The 15834-nt window shown below is 45.6% G+C and overlaps 1 protein-coding gene across 1 annotated transcript in view; it reads left to right on the top strand.

The window, feature by feature from the left end:
* Nucleotides 1–285: 285 nt before the first annotated feature.
* The window catches only part of LOC139568389 (zinc finger protein 850-like), a 43726-nt gene continuing 28177 nt past the window's right edge, over nucleotides 286–15834 (top strand). The window contains 1 exon segment of the mRNA XM_071390176.1: nucleotides 286–733. Coding sequence (XP_071246277.1) covers nucleotides 725–733 — 9 coding nt within the window. The 5' untranslated portion in view covers nucleotides 286–724.

Genomic DNA, 15834 nt, shown 5'->3' on the forward strand with positions numbered 1-15834 from the left:
TGGAAGATGACGGTGATGGAATCTGCTGATAATCTTGTAGAGGGCAAGTCAGGGAAGCAGCCTGAGTCATGTAGCCACTGTACTTCTCCCCTTCCACTCTGTGTATTACCCATTTAGGTGATGCCTCAGGAGCTCTGTATATGAAATATCAATAACAGTCAACTCAGTATTATTAAAATAACATTATTTGGATTAAGAAATTAAAATATACATTTTGTAAAACACCACTGCAATGTGCTCCTGAACTGGTGGTGGCGGTATAGCAGAGTCCACAGTAGAAGCTAATCCTAACCGGAAGTTAGACCGGAAGCAGAAAGACACTGGTGTAGCTAGCCAGCAGTCTGGATTAGCTGTCCACGTAATTTTGTGGAAAATTCGTCAAATATCACAATGATACGGTTGAAAAATATGCTGTGACGTTGCCAAACTCGAACTGTAAACACGGAGCAGGCAATATTTCCAACTACTATTTTTATAGTTTTGTAATCGGGTTTAGCAAAGCAGTTAGCTAGCTTCCTGGCCGCCGTTAGCCTAGCTAACTAACCTTTGTCAAATTGTAATGGCAGTGCTACTAGTAGCGAGGCTATTTAATTCGCTAGCTAACTAGCTAACGTGACCTCGTGGTGAACAGTTAATTTCAGAGGAAGGACGTGGACGATTTCAGAAATTCATTTTCCGCTACAGCATTTAGCTAGCTGCTTCAACCATTCCTGAAGGATTCAAGATGGATGAGGTGAGAACCATGACTTTGGTTGCTAGCAAACGAAACGTTCTCTAGCTAGCTAGTTGCGTCCCGTTTCTCCACCCTTTTCCCAAAGTGTACACTCCCAGATTTAAAACAAGCATCGGATTGGTGTTAGCACAATATTAGTGGCTGGATGGAGATAGCTAGCGTTAGCTATCAGTAGCGGGGATTGATCTTGTGTAAACCAAGTACACTTCGGCAGAATAGTAGCTAGCCTTTAGCATTCTCCACTCTTCTCCCGACATATCGTTGGCTTACACACGAACATGACCATTCCCCGCTGTGCTGAGCGATTAGTTATTTTTGAGGTCGGTTCGATTCAGAAAACTAAAAACTTTTCGTTTTCGATTATTGGGGTTGAATGCACAGGATACAACTATTAACAGTCCCATGATGGTAGTGAATGCCAATTACAGCGTTTCACCTATTAACCATTCATTTACTCTAATAACATATTTCAGTTATGTATATTACATTTGTTTTATTTTATGACTTTCATTTCATGCCAAGTCATCTCATCAGAGCTGCTGCCTGACAATCACTATTTTGTATTAATTTAAAGTAAATAAGGCATACTTTAATGACTGCTGAATAGGGAAAGGGGGATACCTAGTCAGTTGTACAACTGAATGCCTTCAACTGAAATGTGTCTTCTACATTTAACCCAACCCCTCTGAATCAGAGAGGTACCAGGGGGCTGCCTTAATCAACATCCACCATGTCAGGGGCAGAAGGACAGATTTCTTTCCCTTGTCAGCTCAGGGATTTGATTCAGCAACCTTTCGGTTACTGGCCCAAAGCTCTAACCACAAAGCTACCTGCCTCCCCATGCAACTATCAATCACTTAGATCATGTATTTTCAGGTAGCGATACCTCTCAAATCATGCTGTAGCTGGCATAAAAGAAACACAGACCAGACAAATAGATGCATAATAGATTATGGTCATTGTAGTTAGTTTAGCGCATAAAATGTAATTATGTGGAATATTCGCTTGTTGGAAACTTCAACTCCCTACTACATCTCACAGTTCAGGCTGGATCTGGTGTATCTCTAGAGAAACTACAACTCCCTACTACATCTCACAGTTCAGGCTGGATCTGGTGTATCTCTAGAGAAACTACAACTCCCTACTACATCTCACAGTTCAGGCTGGATCTGGTGTATCTCTAGAGAAACTACAACTCCCTACTACATCTCACAGTTCAGGCTGGATCTGGTGTATCTCTAGAGAAACTACAACTCCCTACTACATCAAACAGTTCAGGCCGGATCTGGTGTATCTCTAGAGAAACTGCAATGTGCCCATTGAGCTCACAGAAAGAAATGAAACGTTGGTCAATTAGTTGTTTAAAAAATGAAGAATAACAGATATTTTGGTGAATTGCTCAGCACTAGTGGAATGCCTTGTTATTGCTGTTGGTTGGTCTACAGATCTCTCCCTGACCTAGCTAGGTAACTCACCTCCACGGTGAAGGAAGTTTCTGATGAACTCCACCAACGGAGTTGAGCAGAGACCGGACTTTGTGGAATTCAGCTCCGATGCCCTGAACCAGATCTAACCGGTCTCTGTGTTGGTAGCAGTATAGAGATGTCTAAAGATGGCCTGAACCAGATCTAACCGGTCTCTGTGTTGGTAGCAGTATAGAGATGTCTAAAGATGGCCTGAACCAGATCTAACCGGTCTCTGTGTTGGTAGCAGTATAGAGATGTCTAAAGATGGCAGCGTTGTATCTGTCTCATTAAGGCGTCTCTGAGCGCACGGGCAGCGCCATTGAGGCCATCTCCATTTTGAAGTAGTTCATTTTCTTCTTCTACTACTTGTATGAGTTGGTAAACAAACTGAAAGGGTGCATACTGTCACCTGGAGTGTGTTATTTAAACAGTTATGAAGCCATGGTTGGCCTGCAGTTATGGTATGGTTGCTCATGAGTATAATTCATTGGCAGGTCCCTCCTGCCTACCTGGATGGAATTATGTGATCCTTCTTTAAACCACAGGAAGTCCCACCCAGTTGACTACTTTCAAATTGTAAAATCAATCAAATGTATTTATAAAGTCCTTTTTACGTCAGCCGATGATGTCACGAAGTGCTGTACAGAAACCCAGCCTAAAACCCCAAACGGCAAGCAATGCAGATGTAGAAGCACAGTGGCTAGGAAAAACTCCCTAGAACAGCAGGAACCACGGAAGAAACGTGGAGAGAAGTCATCAGGCCAAGTAGTCCTGAGGCATGGTCCTAGGGCTCAGGTCCTCCGAGAGGAGAATTAGAGGGAGCGTGCTTAAATTCACACAGGACACCGGATAAGACAGGAGAATTACACCAGACTGACCCTAGCACGTAGACTATTACAGCATAATAATGTCTCAGTAGGCTCAGTAGGCTGAGACAGGACGTGTCGGGAGACACTGTGGCCCTGTTCGACGATACCCCCCGGACAGGGCCAACCAGGCAGGATATAACCCCACCCACTTTGTCAAAGCACAGCCCCCACACCACTAGAAGGGTTATCTTCAAACCACCAATTTACTACCCCGAGACAAGGCAGAGTATAGCCCACAAAGATCTCCCCCACGGGAAACAAACCCGAGGGGGCGCCAACCCGGACAGGAAGATCACGTCAGTGACTCAACCCACTCAAGTGACGCACCACTCCTAGGGATGACATGAAAGAGCACCAGTGACTCAGCCCCCGTAATAGGGTTAGAGGCAGAGAATCCCAGTGGAGAGAGGGGAACCGGCCAGGCAGAGACAGCAAGGGTGGCTCCAGTGCCTTTCCGTTCACCTTCACACCCCTGGGCCAGACTACACTCAATCATAAGACCTACTGAAGAGATGAGTCCTCAGTAAAGATTTAAAGGTTGAGACCGAGTCTGTGTCTCTCACATGGATATGTAGACCATTCCATAAAAATGGAGCTCTATAGGAGAAAGCCCTGCCTCCAGCTGTTCTAGGGACAATAAGAAATATAAATTCTAGGGACAATAATGAGGCTTGTGACCGTAGCGTACGTATGTACGGCAGGACCAAGCCAGAAAGATAGGTAGGAGCAAGCCCATGTAATGCTTTGTCGGTTAACAGTAAAACCTTGTAATCAGCCCTAGCCTTAACATGAAGCCAGTGTAGAGAGGCTAGCACTAGAGTAATACGATCAAACTTTTGGGTTCTAGTCAAGATTCTTGCAGCTGTATTTAGTACTAACTGAAGTTCATTTCGTGCTTTATCCGGGTAGCCAGAAAGTAGAGCATTGCAGTAGTCTAATCTAGAAGTGACAAAAGCATGGATACATTTTCCTGCATCATTTTTGGACAGAAAGTTTTTTGCAATGTTACGTAGATGGAAAAAAACTGTCCTTGAAACAGTCTTGATATGTTCGTCAAAAGAGAGATCAGGGTCAGAGTAACGCCGAGGTCCTTCACAGTTTTATTTGAGACGACTGTACCACCATCATGATTAATTGTCAGATCCAACAGAATATTTCTTTGTTTCTTGGGACAGAGAACTAGCATCTCTGTTTTGTCCACGTTTAAAAGTAAACTATTTGCCGCCATCCACTTATGTCTGAAACACAGGCTTCCAGGGAGAGCAATTTTGGTTCTTCACCATGTTTCATCAAAATGTACAGCTGTGTATCGTCCGCATAGCAGTGAAAGTTAACATTATGTTTCCGAATGACATCACCAAGAGGTAAAATATATAGTGAAAACAATAGTGGTCCTAAAACCGAACCTTCTGGAACATCACAATTTACAGTTGATTTGTCAGAGGACAAACCATCCACAGAGACAAACTATCTTTCCGACAGATAAGCTCTAATCCAGGCCAGAATTTTCCCGTGGAGACCAATTTGTGTTTCCAATCTCTCCAAAAGAATGTGGTGATCGATAGGCTGATCGACAAGCAGTGAGGGCTCTTCGATACTGCACAGTACAGTCTTTCCAAGCTAATCGGAAGACTTCCAGTTTGGTGTAGCGCCATTTCGTTCCAATTTTCTGGAAGCTTGCTTCAGGGCTCGGTTATTTTTTGTATACCAGGCAGCTAGTTTCTTATGACAAATGTTTTTTGTTTTTAGGGGTCCGACTGCATCTAAGGTATTACGCAAGGTTACATTTAGTTCCTCAGTTGGTTAACTGATTTTTGTACTCTGACGTCCTTGGGTAGTTGGAGGGAGTCTGGAAGGGCATCTAGGAATCTTTGGGTTGTCCGAGAATGAATAGCACAGCTTTTGATGATCCTTGGTTGGGGTCCGAACAGATTATTTATTGAGATTGTAAACGTAATAAAATGGTGGTCCGATAGTCCAGGATTATGAGGAAAAACATTAAGATCCACAACATTTATTCCACGGAACAAAACTAGGTCCAGAGTATGACTGTGGCTGTGAGTAGGTCCGGAGACATGTTGGACAAAACCCACTGAGTCGATGATGGCTCCGAAAGCCTTTTGAAGTGGGTCTGTGGACTTTTCCATGTGAATATTAAAGTCACCAAAAATGTGAATATTATCTGCCATGACTACAAGGTCCGATAGGAATTCAGGGAACTCAGTGAGGAACGCTGTATATGGCCCAGGAGGTTTGTAAACAGTAGCTATATAAAGTGCTTGAGGAGGCTGCATCAATGTCATGACTACAAGGTCCGATAGGAATTCAGGGAACTCAGTGAGGAACGCTGTGTATGGCCCAGGAGGCCTGTAAACAGTAGCTATATAAAGTGCTTGAGGAGGCTGCATCAATGTCATGACTACAAGGTCCGATAGGAATTCAGGGAACTCAGTGAGGAACGCTGTGTATGGCCCAGGAGGCCTGTAAACAGTAGCTATATAAAGTGCTTGAGGAGGCTGCATCAATGTCATGACTACAAGGTGCGATAGGAATTCAGGGAACTCAGTGAGGAACGCTGTGTATGGCCCAGGAGGCCTGTAAACAGTAGCTATATAAAGTGCTTGAGGAGGCTGCATCAATGTCATGACTACAAGGTCCGATAGGAATTCAGGGAACTCAGTGAGGAACGCTGTGTATGGCCCAGGAGGCCTGTAAACAGTAGCTATATAAAGTGCTTGAGGAGGCTGCATCAATGTCATGACTACAAGCTCAAAAGATGAAAACACAGTTGTTGTTTTTTGTACATTTGAAATTTGGTATCGTAAATGTTAGCAACACCTCCGCCTTTAAAGGATGCCGCGGGGGATATGGTCACTAGTGTAACCAGGAGGTGAGGCCTCATTTAACACAGTAAATTCATCAGGCTTAAGCTATGTTTCAGTCAGGCCAATCACATCAAGATTATGATCAGTGATTAGTTAATTGACTATAACTGCTTTGGAAGTGAGGGATCTAACATTTAAGTAGCCCTATTTTGAGATGTGAGGTATCACGATCTCTTTCAATAATGGCAGGAATGGAGGAGGTCTTTATTCCAGTGAGATTGCTAAAGTGAACACCGCCATGTTTAGTTTTTCCCAACCTAGATCGAGGCACAGACACACGGTCTCAATGGGGATAGCTGAGCTGACTACACTGACTGTGCTAGTGGCAGACTCCATTAAGCTGGCAGGCTGGCTAACAGGGGCATTGTGCATTCGATCAGTTGACTACACTCTGACTAATGTATACTTCTCGCCTGTGACGTCACGTGTCTGTCCGGTAGCGAGTTACAATGCCAGATTAACTTCAAGCAAAAGCTCCTTTCTTTCTGTGGCCGTGCATCGTCTTTACAAGAAATACCTTGCTCTTTCCCATTGAAAGCTATTTTACTGAATGTGTCTGCAAGCCAAATAGCACTTCTGTTGTCATCTGATATAAATGACTCTACTTTCTGCAGGATGTTTAACATTCAATTATTTTGTGTGATTTAAAAACTGTAGCTGCACCTGATCACTCTATTGAAGCAAAAAAAAACACTGATGCCTTTAAAACACAGGTTAAATGGTTTAAAACGTCTATTTTTTTAGGTCTGCGTTTTTAAAAGGCAGTTTTCTGAAAGTTAACGCTAACCCCTGGCACGACACAGCTGATTCAAAAGATCAATTCATCAAGCTTTGATGATTGGAATCGGGTGTGTAGTGCTAAGGCAAAAACGTGCAACCCCCTGGGATCCCCAGGGTTAAGCACCACTAAACTAATAAGCCCACATTGACCTATAGGTAACTGCCAAAATAAAGGAAACACTTCAGTAAATGAGGAATACAAAGTATCCCATGGTAAAGGGTTCAGGCACCTCTGTTATGTTGTGGTCCTGGCATGGGTTAGGTCCAATCAACCCCATAGAGCAGGGTAAACACCAATAAATACACTGCCATTCTGAGTGGTCACCTTGAACCTTTTGGTGAATAATTTCTTCCAGGATGACAATGCCCCCATCCACGGTGCGCGTGTGGCTACTGAATGAAATGCATCATCAAGTGACCCGATGAGGCTGCAGATTGGACAGAACAAAGCAGCAAGGATTGTGTTTCAGGTGGAGATGTGATTCTCCGGGGGTCATTCACAATGTTCTCGGGGGGTCATTCACAATGCTCTCGGGTTGTCATTCACAATGCTCTCGGGTGGTCATTCACAATGCTCTCGGGTGGTCATTCACAATGCTCCTGGGGGGTCATTCACAATGCTCTCGGGTGGTCATTCACAATGCTCTCGGGTGGTCATTCACAATGCTCTCGGGGGGTCATTCACAATGCTCTCGGGTGGTCATTCACAATGCTCTCGGGTTGTCATTCACAATGCTCTCGGGGGGTCATTCACAATGCTCTCGGGTTGTCATTCACAATGCTCTCGGGGGGTCATTCACAATGCTCTCGGGGGGTCGTTCACAATGCTCTCGGGGGGTCATTCACAATGCTCTCGGGTGGTCATCAATCAACAAGATAATTGAGAGAAGAGAAAAAAACATTGCTTATTTTATTTTTCTCAATGTTACACCATTTTAAAACGTCCCAACTCCATTCACAACAGTATTGAGTTGATAAGAGACAGACATTCAATCAATACTTCGAATAGATTGTCCACCATCTTATCCCGGCAGAAAAGAGAAACGGGAAATACATTTAGATTCAGAAATTGAATAATTTATCTGAGCAAACCAGAAAGCTTTTTAAATATATAAATTCATACAATATTTTAGAACCACTTAAATATAACACGTGAAGGTTGTGCAGGACTATGGTAGATGAAGGAACCTGTCTGTCTGTCCAGACGGTATTTATCTGGTCAATATGGCGGTGTATTACGTCTGCTGTTGGGAACTGTGTGCTGTATGTGGACATGGGATTGTTTTATAAATTAGATTTTAATGTTTAAGGACTCTTGGAAGATTAGTCCAAATGAGGACTAAAAGAGATCCAAATAAAGTGGTTTGATGAGCATGAAAATGATGTAAACCACATGCCATGTCTGTCTGTCACCATGATGTAAACCACATGCCATTGCTGTCTCAGTGACCACGATGTAAACCACATGCCATGGCTGTCTGTCACCACGATGTAAACCACATGCCATTGCTGTCTCAGTCACCACGATGTAAACCACATGCCATGGCTGTCTCAGTGACCAGGATGTAAACCACATGCCATGGCCGTCTCAGTGACCACGATGTAAACCACATGCCATGGCTGTCTGTCACCACGATGTAAACCACATGCCATGGCTGTCTCAGTGACCACGGTGTAAACCACATGCCATAGCGGTCTCAATCACCACGATGTAAACCACATGCCATGACTGTCTCGGTGACCACGATGTAAACCACATGCCATGGCTGTCTTTCACCACGATGTAAACCACATGCCATGGCCGTCTCAGTGACCACGATGTAAACCACATGCCATGGCTGTCTCAGTGACCACGATGTAAACCACATGCCATGGCCGTCTGTCACCACGATGTAAACCACATGCCATGGCTGTCTGTCACCACGATGTAAACCACATGCCATGGCTGTCTGTCACCACGATGTAAACCACATGCCATGGCTGTCACCACGATCTAAACCACATGCCATGGCTGTCTCGGTCACCACGATGTAAACCACATGCCATGGCTGTCTGTCACCACGATCTAAACCACATGCAATGGCTGTCTGTCACCACGATGTAAACCACATGCAATGGCTGTCTCAGTGACCACGATGTAAACCACATGCAATGGCTGTCTCGGTCACCACGATGTAAACCACATGCCATGGCCGTCTGTCACCATGATGTAAACCACATGCCATGGCTGTCTGTCACCACGGTGTAAACCACATGCCATGGCTGTCTCAGTGACCACGATGTAAACCACATGCCATGGCTGTCTCAGTGAGCACGATGTAAACCACATGCCATGGCCGTCTGTCATCATGATGTAAACCACATGCCATGGCTGTCTCAGTGACCACGATGTAAACCACATGCCATGGCTGTCTCAGTGACCACGATGTAAACCACATGCCATGGCCGTCTGTCACCACGATGTAAACCACATGCCATGGCCGTCTGTCACCACGATGTAAACCACATGCCATGGCCGTCTGTCACCACGATGTAAACCACATGCCATGGCCGTCTGTCACCACGATGTAAACCACATGCCATGGCTGTCTGTCACCACGATGTAAACCACATGCCATGGCTGTCTGTCACCACGATGTAAACCACATGCCATGGCTGTCACCACGATCTAAACCACATGCCATGGCTGTCTCGGTCACCACGATGTAAACCACATGCCATGGCTGTCTGTCACCACGATCTAAACCACATGCCATGGCTGTCTGTCACCACGATCTAAACCACATGCAATGGCTGTCTGTCACCACGATGTAAACCACATGCAATGGCTGTCTCAGTGACCACGATGTAAACCACATGCAATGGCTGTCTCGGTCACCACGATGTAAACCACATGCCATGGCCGTCTGTCACCATGATGTAAACCACATGCCATGGCTGTCTGTCACCACGGTGTAAACCACATGCCATGGCTGTCTCAGTGAGCACGATGTAAACCACATGCCATGGCCGTCTGTCACCACGATGTAAACCACATGCCATGGCTGTCTGTCACCACGATGTAAACCACATGCCATGGCCGTCTCAGTGACCACGATGTAAACCACATGCCATGGCTGTCTGTCACCACGATGTAAACCACATGCCATGGCTGTCTGTCACCACGATGTAAACCACATGCCATGGCTGTCTGTCACCACGATGTAAACCACATGCCATGGCTGTCTCGGTCACCACGATGTAAACCACATGCCATGGCTGTCTGTCACCACGATGTAAACCACATGCCATGGCTGTCTCAGTCACCACAATGTAAACCACATGCCATGGTCGTCTCAGTCACCACGATGTAAACCACATGCCATGGCCGTCTCAGTCACCACGATGTAAACCACATGCCATGGCCGTCTCAGTCACCACGATGTAAACCACATGCCATGGCTGTCTGTCACCACGATCTAAACCACATGCCATGGCTGTCTGTCACCACGATGTAAACCACATGCCATGGCCGTCTCGGTCACCACGATGTAAACCACATGCCATGGCCGTCTCAGTGACCACGATGTAAACCACATGCCATGGCTGTGTCAGTCACCACGATCTAAACCACATGCCATGGCCGTCTCAGTCACCACGATGTAAACCACATGCCATGGTCGTCTCAGTCACCACGATGTAAACCACATGCCATGGCCGTCTCAGTCACCACGATGTAAACCACATGCCATGGCCGTCTCAGTCACCACGATGTAAACCACATGCCATGGCTGTCTGTCACCACGATCTAAACCACATGCCATGGCTGTCTGTCACCAGGATGTAAACCACATGCCATGGCCGTCTCAGTGACCACGATGTAAACCACATGCCATGGCCGTCTCAGTGACCACGATGTAAACCACATGCCATGGCTGTCTCAGTCACCACGATCTAAACCACATGCCATGGCTGTCTGTCACCACGATGTAAACCACATGCCATGGCCGTCTGTCACCACGATGTAAACCACATGCCATGGCCGTCTCAGTCACCACGATTTAAACCACATGCCATGGCTGTCTCAGTGACCACAATGTAAACCACATGCCATGGCTGTCTGTCACCATGATGTAAACCACATGCCATGACCGTCTCTGTCACCACGATGTAAACCACATGCCATGGCCGTCTCAGTGACCACGATGTAAACCACATGCCATGGCTGTCTGTCACCACGATGTAAACCACATGCCATGGCTGTCACCACGATGTAAACCACATGCCATGGCTGTCACCACGATGTAAACCACATGCCATGGCTGTCTGTCACCAGGATGTAAACCACATGCCATGGCTGTCTGTCACCAGGATGTAAACCACATGCCATGGCTGTCTGTCACCACGATGTAAACCACATGCCATGGCCGTCTCAGTGACCACGATGTAAACCACATGCCATGGCTGTCTTTCACCACGATGTAAACCACATGCCATGGCCGTCTCAGTGACCACGATGTAAACCACATGCCATGGCTGTCTGTCACCACGATGTAAACCACATGCCATGGCTGTCTGTCACCACGATGTAAACCACATGCCATGGCTGTCTCAGTGACCACGATGTAAACCACATGCCATGACCGTCTCGGTCACCACGATGTAAACCACATGCCATGGCCGTCTCAGTCACCACGATGTAAACCACATGCCATGGCTGTCTCGGTCACCACGATGTAAACCACATGCCATGGCTGTCTGTCACTACGATGTAAACCACATGCCATGGCTGTCTCAGTCACCACAATGTAAACCACATGCCATGGTCGTCTCAGTCACCACGATGTAAACCACATGCCATGGCCGTCTCAGTCACCACGATGTAAACCACATGCCATGGCCGTCTCAGTCACCACGATGTAAACCACATGCCATGGCTGTCTGTCACCACGATCTAAACCACATGCCATGGCTGTCTGTCACCACGATGTAAACCACATGCCATGGCCGTCTCGGTCACCACGATGTAAACCACATGCCATGGCCGTCTCAGTGACCACGATGTAAACCACATGCCATGGCTGTGTCAGTCACCACGATCTAAACCACATGCCATGGCCGTCTCAGTCACCACGATGTAAACCACATGCCATGGTCGTCTCAGTCACCACGATGTAAACCACATGCCATGGCCGTCTCAGTCACCACGATGTAAACCACATGCCATGGCCGTCTCAGTCACCACGATGTAAACCACATGCCATGGCTGTCTGTCACCACGATCTAAACCACATGCCATGGCTGTCTGTCACCAGGATGTAAACCACATGCCATGGCCGTCTCAGTGACCACGATGTAAACCACATGCCATGGCCGTCTCAGTGACCACGATGTAAACCACATGCCATGGCTGTCTCAGTCACCACGATCTAAACCACATGCCATGGCTGTCTGTCACCACGATGTAAACCACATGCCATGGCCGTCTGTCACCACGATGTAAACCACATGCCATGGCCGTCTCAGTCACCACGATTTAAACCACATGCCATGGCTGTCTCAGTGACCACAATGTAAACCACATGCCATGGCTGTCTGTCACCATGATGTAAACCACATGCCATGACCGTCTCGGTCACCACGATGTAAACCACATGCCATGGCCGTCTCAGTGACCACGATGTAAACCACATGCCATGGCTGTCTGTCACCACGATGTAAACCACATGCCATGGCTGTCACCACGATGTAAACCACATGCCATGGCTGTCACCACGATGTAAACCACATGCTATGGCTGTCTGTCACCAGGATGTAAACCACATGCCATGGCTGTCTGTCACCAGGATGTAAACCACATGCCATGGCTGTCTGTCACCACGATGTAAACCACATGCCATGGCCGTCTCAGTGACCACGATGTAAACCACATGCCATGGCTGTCTTTCACCACGATGTAAACCACATGCCATGGCCGTCTCAGTGACCACGATGTAAACCACATGCCATGGCTGTCTGTCACCACGATGTAAACCACATGCCATGGCTGTCTGTCACCACGATGTAAACCACATGCCATGGCTGTCTCAGTGACCACGATGTAAACCACATGCCATGACCGTCTCGGTCACCACGATGTAAACCACATGCCATGGCCGTCTCAGTCACCACGATGTAAACCACATGCCATGGCTGTCTCAGTCACCACGATTTAAACCACATGCCATGGCCGTCTCAGTGACCACGATCTAAACCACATGCCATGGCTGTCTGTCACCACGATGTAAACCACATGCCATGACCGTCTCAGTGACCACGGTGTAAACCATATGCCATAGCGGTCTCAGTCACCACGATGTAAACCACATGCCATGGCTGTGTCAGTCACCACGATGTAAACCACATGCCATGGCTGTCTGTCACCACGATCTAAACCACATGCAGTGACCACATCTCAGTGACCACGATGTAAACCACATGCCATGGCCGTCTCAGTCACCACGATGTAAACCACATGTCATGGTCGTCTCAGTGACCAGATTTCAACCCAATTGAACTCTTATGGGAGATTCTGGAGCAGCGCCTGAGCCAGCGTTTTCCCACCACCACCATCAACAAAATAACAAATGAGGGAATTTCTCGTGTTAGAATGGTGTCGCATCCCTCCAATAGAGTTCCAGACACTTGTAGAATCTACGCCAAGGCGCATTGAAGCTGTTCTGATGGCTCGTGGTGGCCCAGCTCCCTATTAAGACACTTCATGTTGGTGTTTTCTCATATATACATTCGCTGTAGTAGCTGTATCTATATTAAGACACCTTTATATGTGTTTCCTTTATTCTGGCAGTTACCTGTAGCTCTACATTCGCTGTAGTAGCGTTTATCTATATTAAGACGTGCAACATGCACGCACAGTTACAAGCCTGCTGGAGTTAGCTGCAGGCGGACGAGCAATATCCACCGTCGTAATACGGATGAAGCTGGCTAGCTTTATAACAGCCGGAGTAGATCTAGCTTGCTTCGTAGTGTAACACTCAGGAAACTTCATTTTATGAGAGGAGTGAGCCGACATGGCAATACTTTGTAATCGTATCCGTAAATTGACAGTTCATTAACAGATGATACTCGTGATCGGGGGAAAAAAACGGAAGGGTTTTAATATTGCTAAGTAGATGTTGGCAAAATCTCCCTGCACATTTATCGACCCAAAAAAGCTGCAGATTAGGAGCAGCGCGCGGAGGGGGGTGTGTATCTGTGTCCTTAGTAAATTAGCTGTCACTCAGTCAGAATGTTCCCTACCCTCGCCCCGCTTCTTAGATATGCACATTGATAGCGTCATAGCACGTTTACTCGCCTGTTGATGTATCATAGTAGCAGGCTACCAGGAGGCAGGAGCAATCGGAATGACAAGACCCAAACATTGTGACGAAAGACCGGGTGAAATTAGGAATTGAGTGGAATGAGAAATACCGCTTCACTTTATCCAATCAGAGCAGCAGGACCAACAGCCCGCCCTTCTGTTCTCCCAAGTCTATTTCTATTGGCCAAGCACTGTTCATGACACAAACTGTTCACACCCCTCTTGTTTTGCAGGTTTAAAGCTTATTCGCTGTAATTCTACACATCTTGTCATGGGGCAGAGAAAATGTTGCAATTTTGAAGCAAATTGTCTTGCAATTCTATATATTTTGCCAATGTTTATTGATGTGATATCTGAGTGACTCAAACATTAAACAAAATCTATGGTCAAAAAAAAACTAGCTAAAAAACGTTAGCTGACACGGGCTAGTTGATCTGGACATTACAGACCAGTTATAAATATCTAAGATCTGCAATGACAAGAGGAACTGATGAATTCAAAAATAATTAACTTTTATTTAACCTTTATTTAACTAGGCAAGTCAGTTAAGAACACATTTTTATTTACAATGACGGCCTAGGAACTGATGATGCACAAACCCAATTTCTACATTTCACCTTGTGCATTCTACTATTACAACTTCCTAAATAAACCAACCGTTTCAGAACCACTGATTTAGAGCCCGTAGTACCTCGCACCTGACTAATTGACATGAACGCACGGATAATTACAAGAAATAATACTATCATAATTGCCCATATCGTTACGATTCTCGTTTTGCGTGGCTACTTGGCCGCACCCCTGTCTTACGAGTGTTTTTAATGATGCATCGATCCTAATGGCAGAAGGTGTCACGTGCGTTTCCCCTAAACACCAAGCAGAGCGAACGCTCCCTGAGTGCGTCGTTGAGGCATGTGTTAATACTGATAGGATGGAAAGGCAGCGCTGCAATCGGATCAGCTTTTTCCCATTTAAATCTTAACTTATCATTAGAATTATTCCACAATACTGACGACGGATCAGTTCCTAGAGAGGTATGATCACCTTGTCTGCAAAAATTGAGGCGGCTTAAGGCTAATGCGAACCAAACGACTCGCATAATCCCTTTTTAAAAGAACTTCGCTTGAAATACGAGGAGAAAAAAGCAGCAATAGTATTGTTTCTCCATTTTGAGATGCCGTAGCCAGTATCCACTTACTCAAAATGGTCCAAATTAACCTAAAATGACTCAAGAAATCTGTTTTAAAATGTACGTTTTTGCCGAGGAGATCGTAGTCTGATGTTTGGTGTACTTCCGGCTATATTAAAATGAAATCCCCTCGGAAATATCGCCATTTCTCAAACAAGCCATAGAAAGTCGGTTGCAATTTCAGTTTAATCCACCAGAAAAGACAGAATAAATAAAATAACAAATATTATGGTTAAACTCAAATATACTAATTGATTAAAACTATTTTTTTAAATTGTGAAAATGTTTTAAAAAGGTATAATCTTTGTAAATTATATCATACGTAGACTGGTGGAGTTATGTCACATGCAGCTAGAGATGAAACGGTATGAAAATGTCATATCAAGATTATAGTGACCAAAATTGTCCCGGTTATCAGTATTATCAGTTTTGTGTGCATAAATATTAAAATAACAACATTAACATTAAAGATGGCACCACGAGAGGTAAAAGTTTCCCTAGTGCAGGTTTTAATGAACGCAACCTTAGGTAAGCAAATCAAATGTCCATATAAAAGTAACACAAGTAAAGCAA

The sequence above is a fragment of the Salvelinus alpinus genome, chromosome 2, assembly GCF_045679555.1.
Source record: "Salvelinus alpinus chromosome 2, SLU_Salpinus.1, whole genome shotgun sequence".
Taxonomy (NCBI): domain Eukaryota; kingdom Metazoa; phylum Chordata; class Actinopteri; order Salmoniformes; family Salmonidae; genus Salvelinus; species Salvelinus alpinus.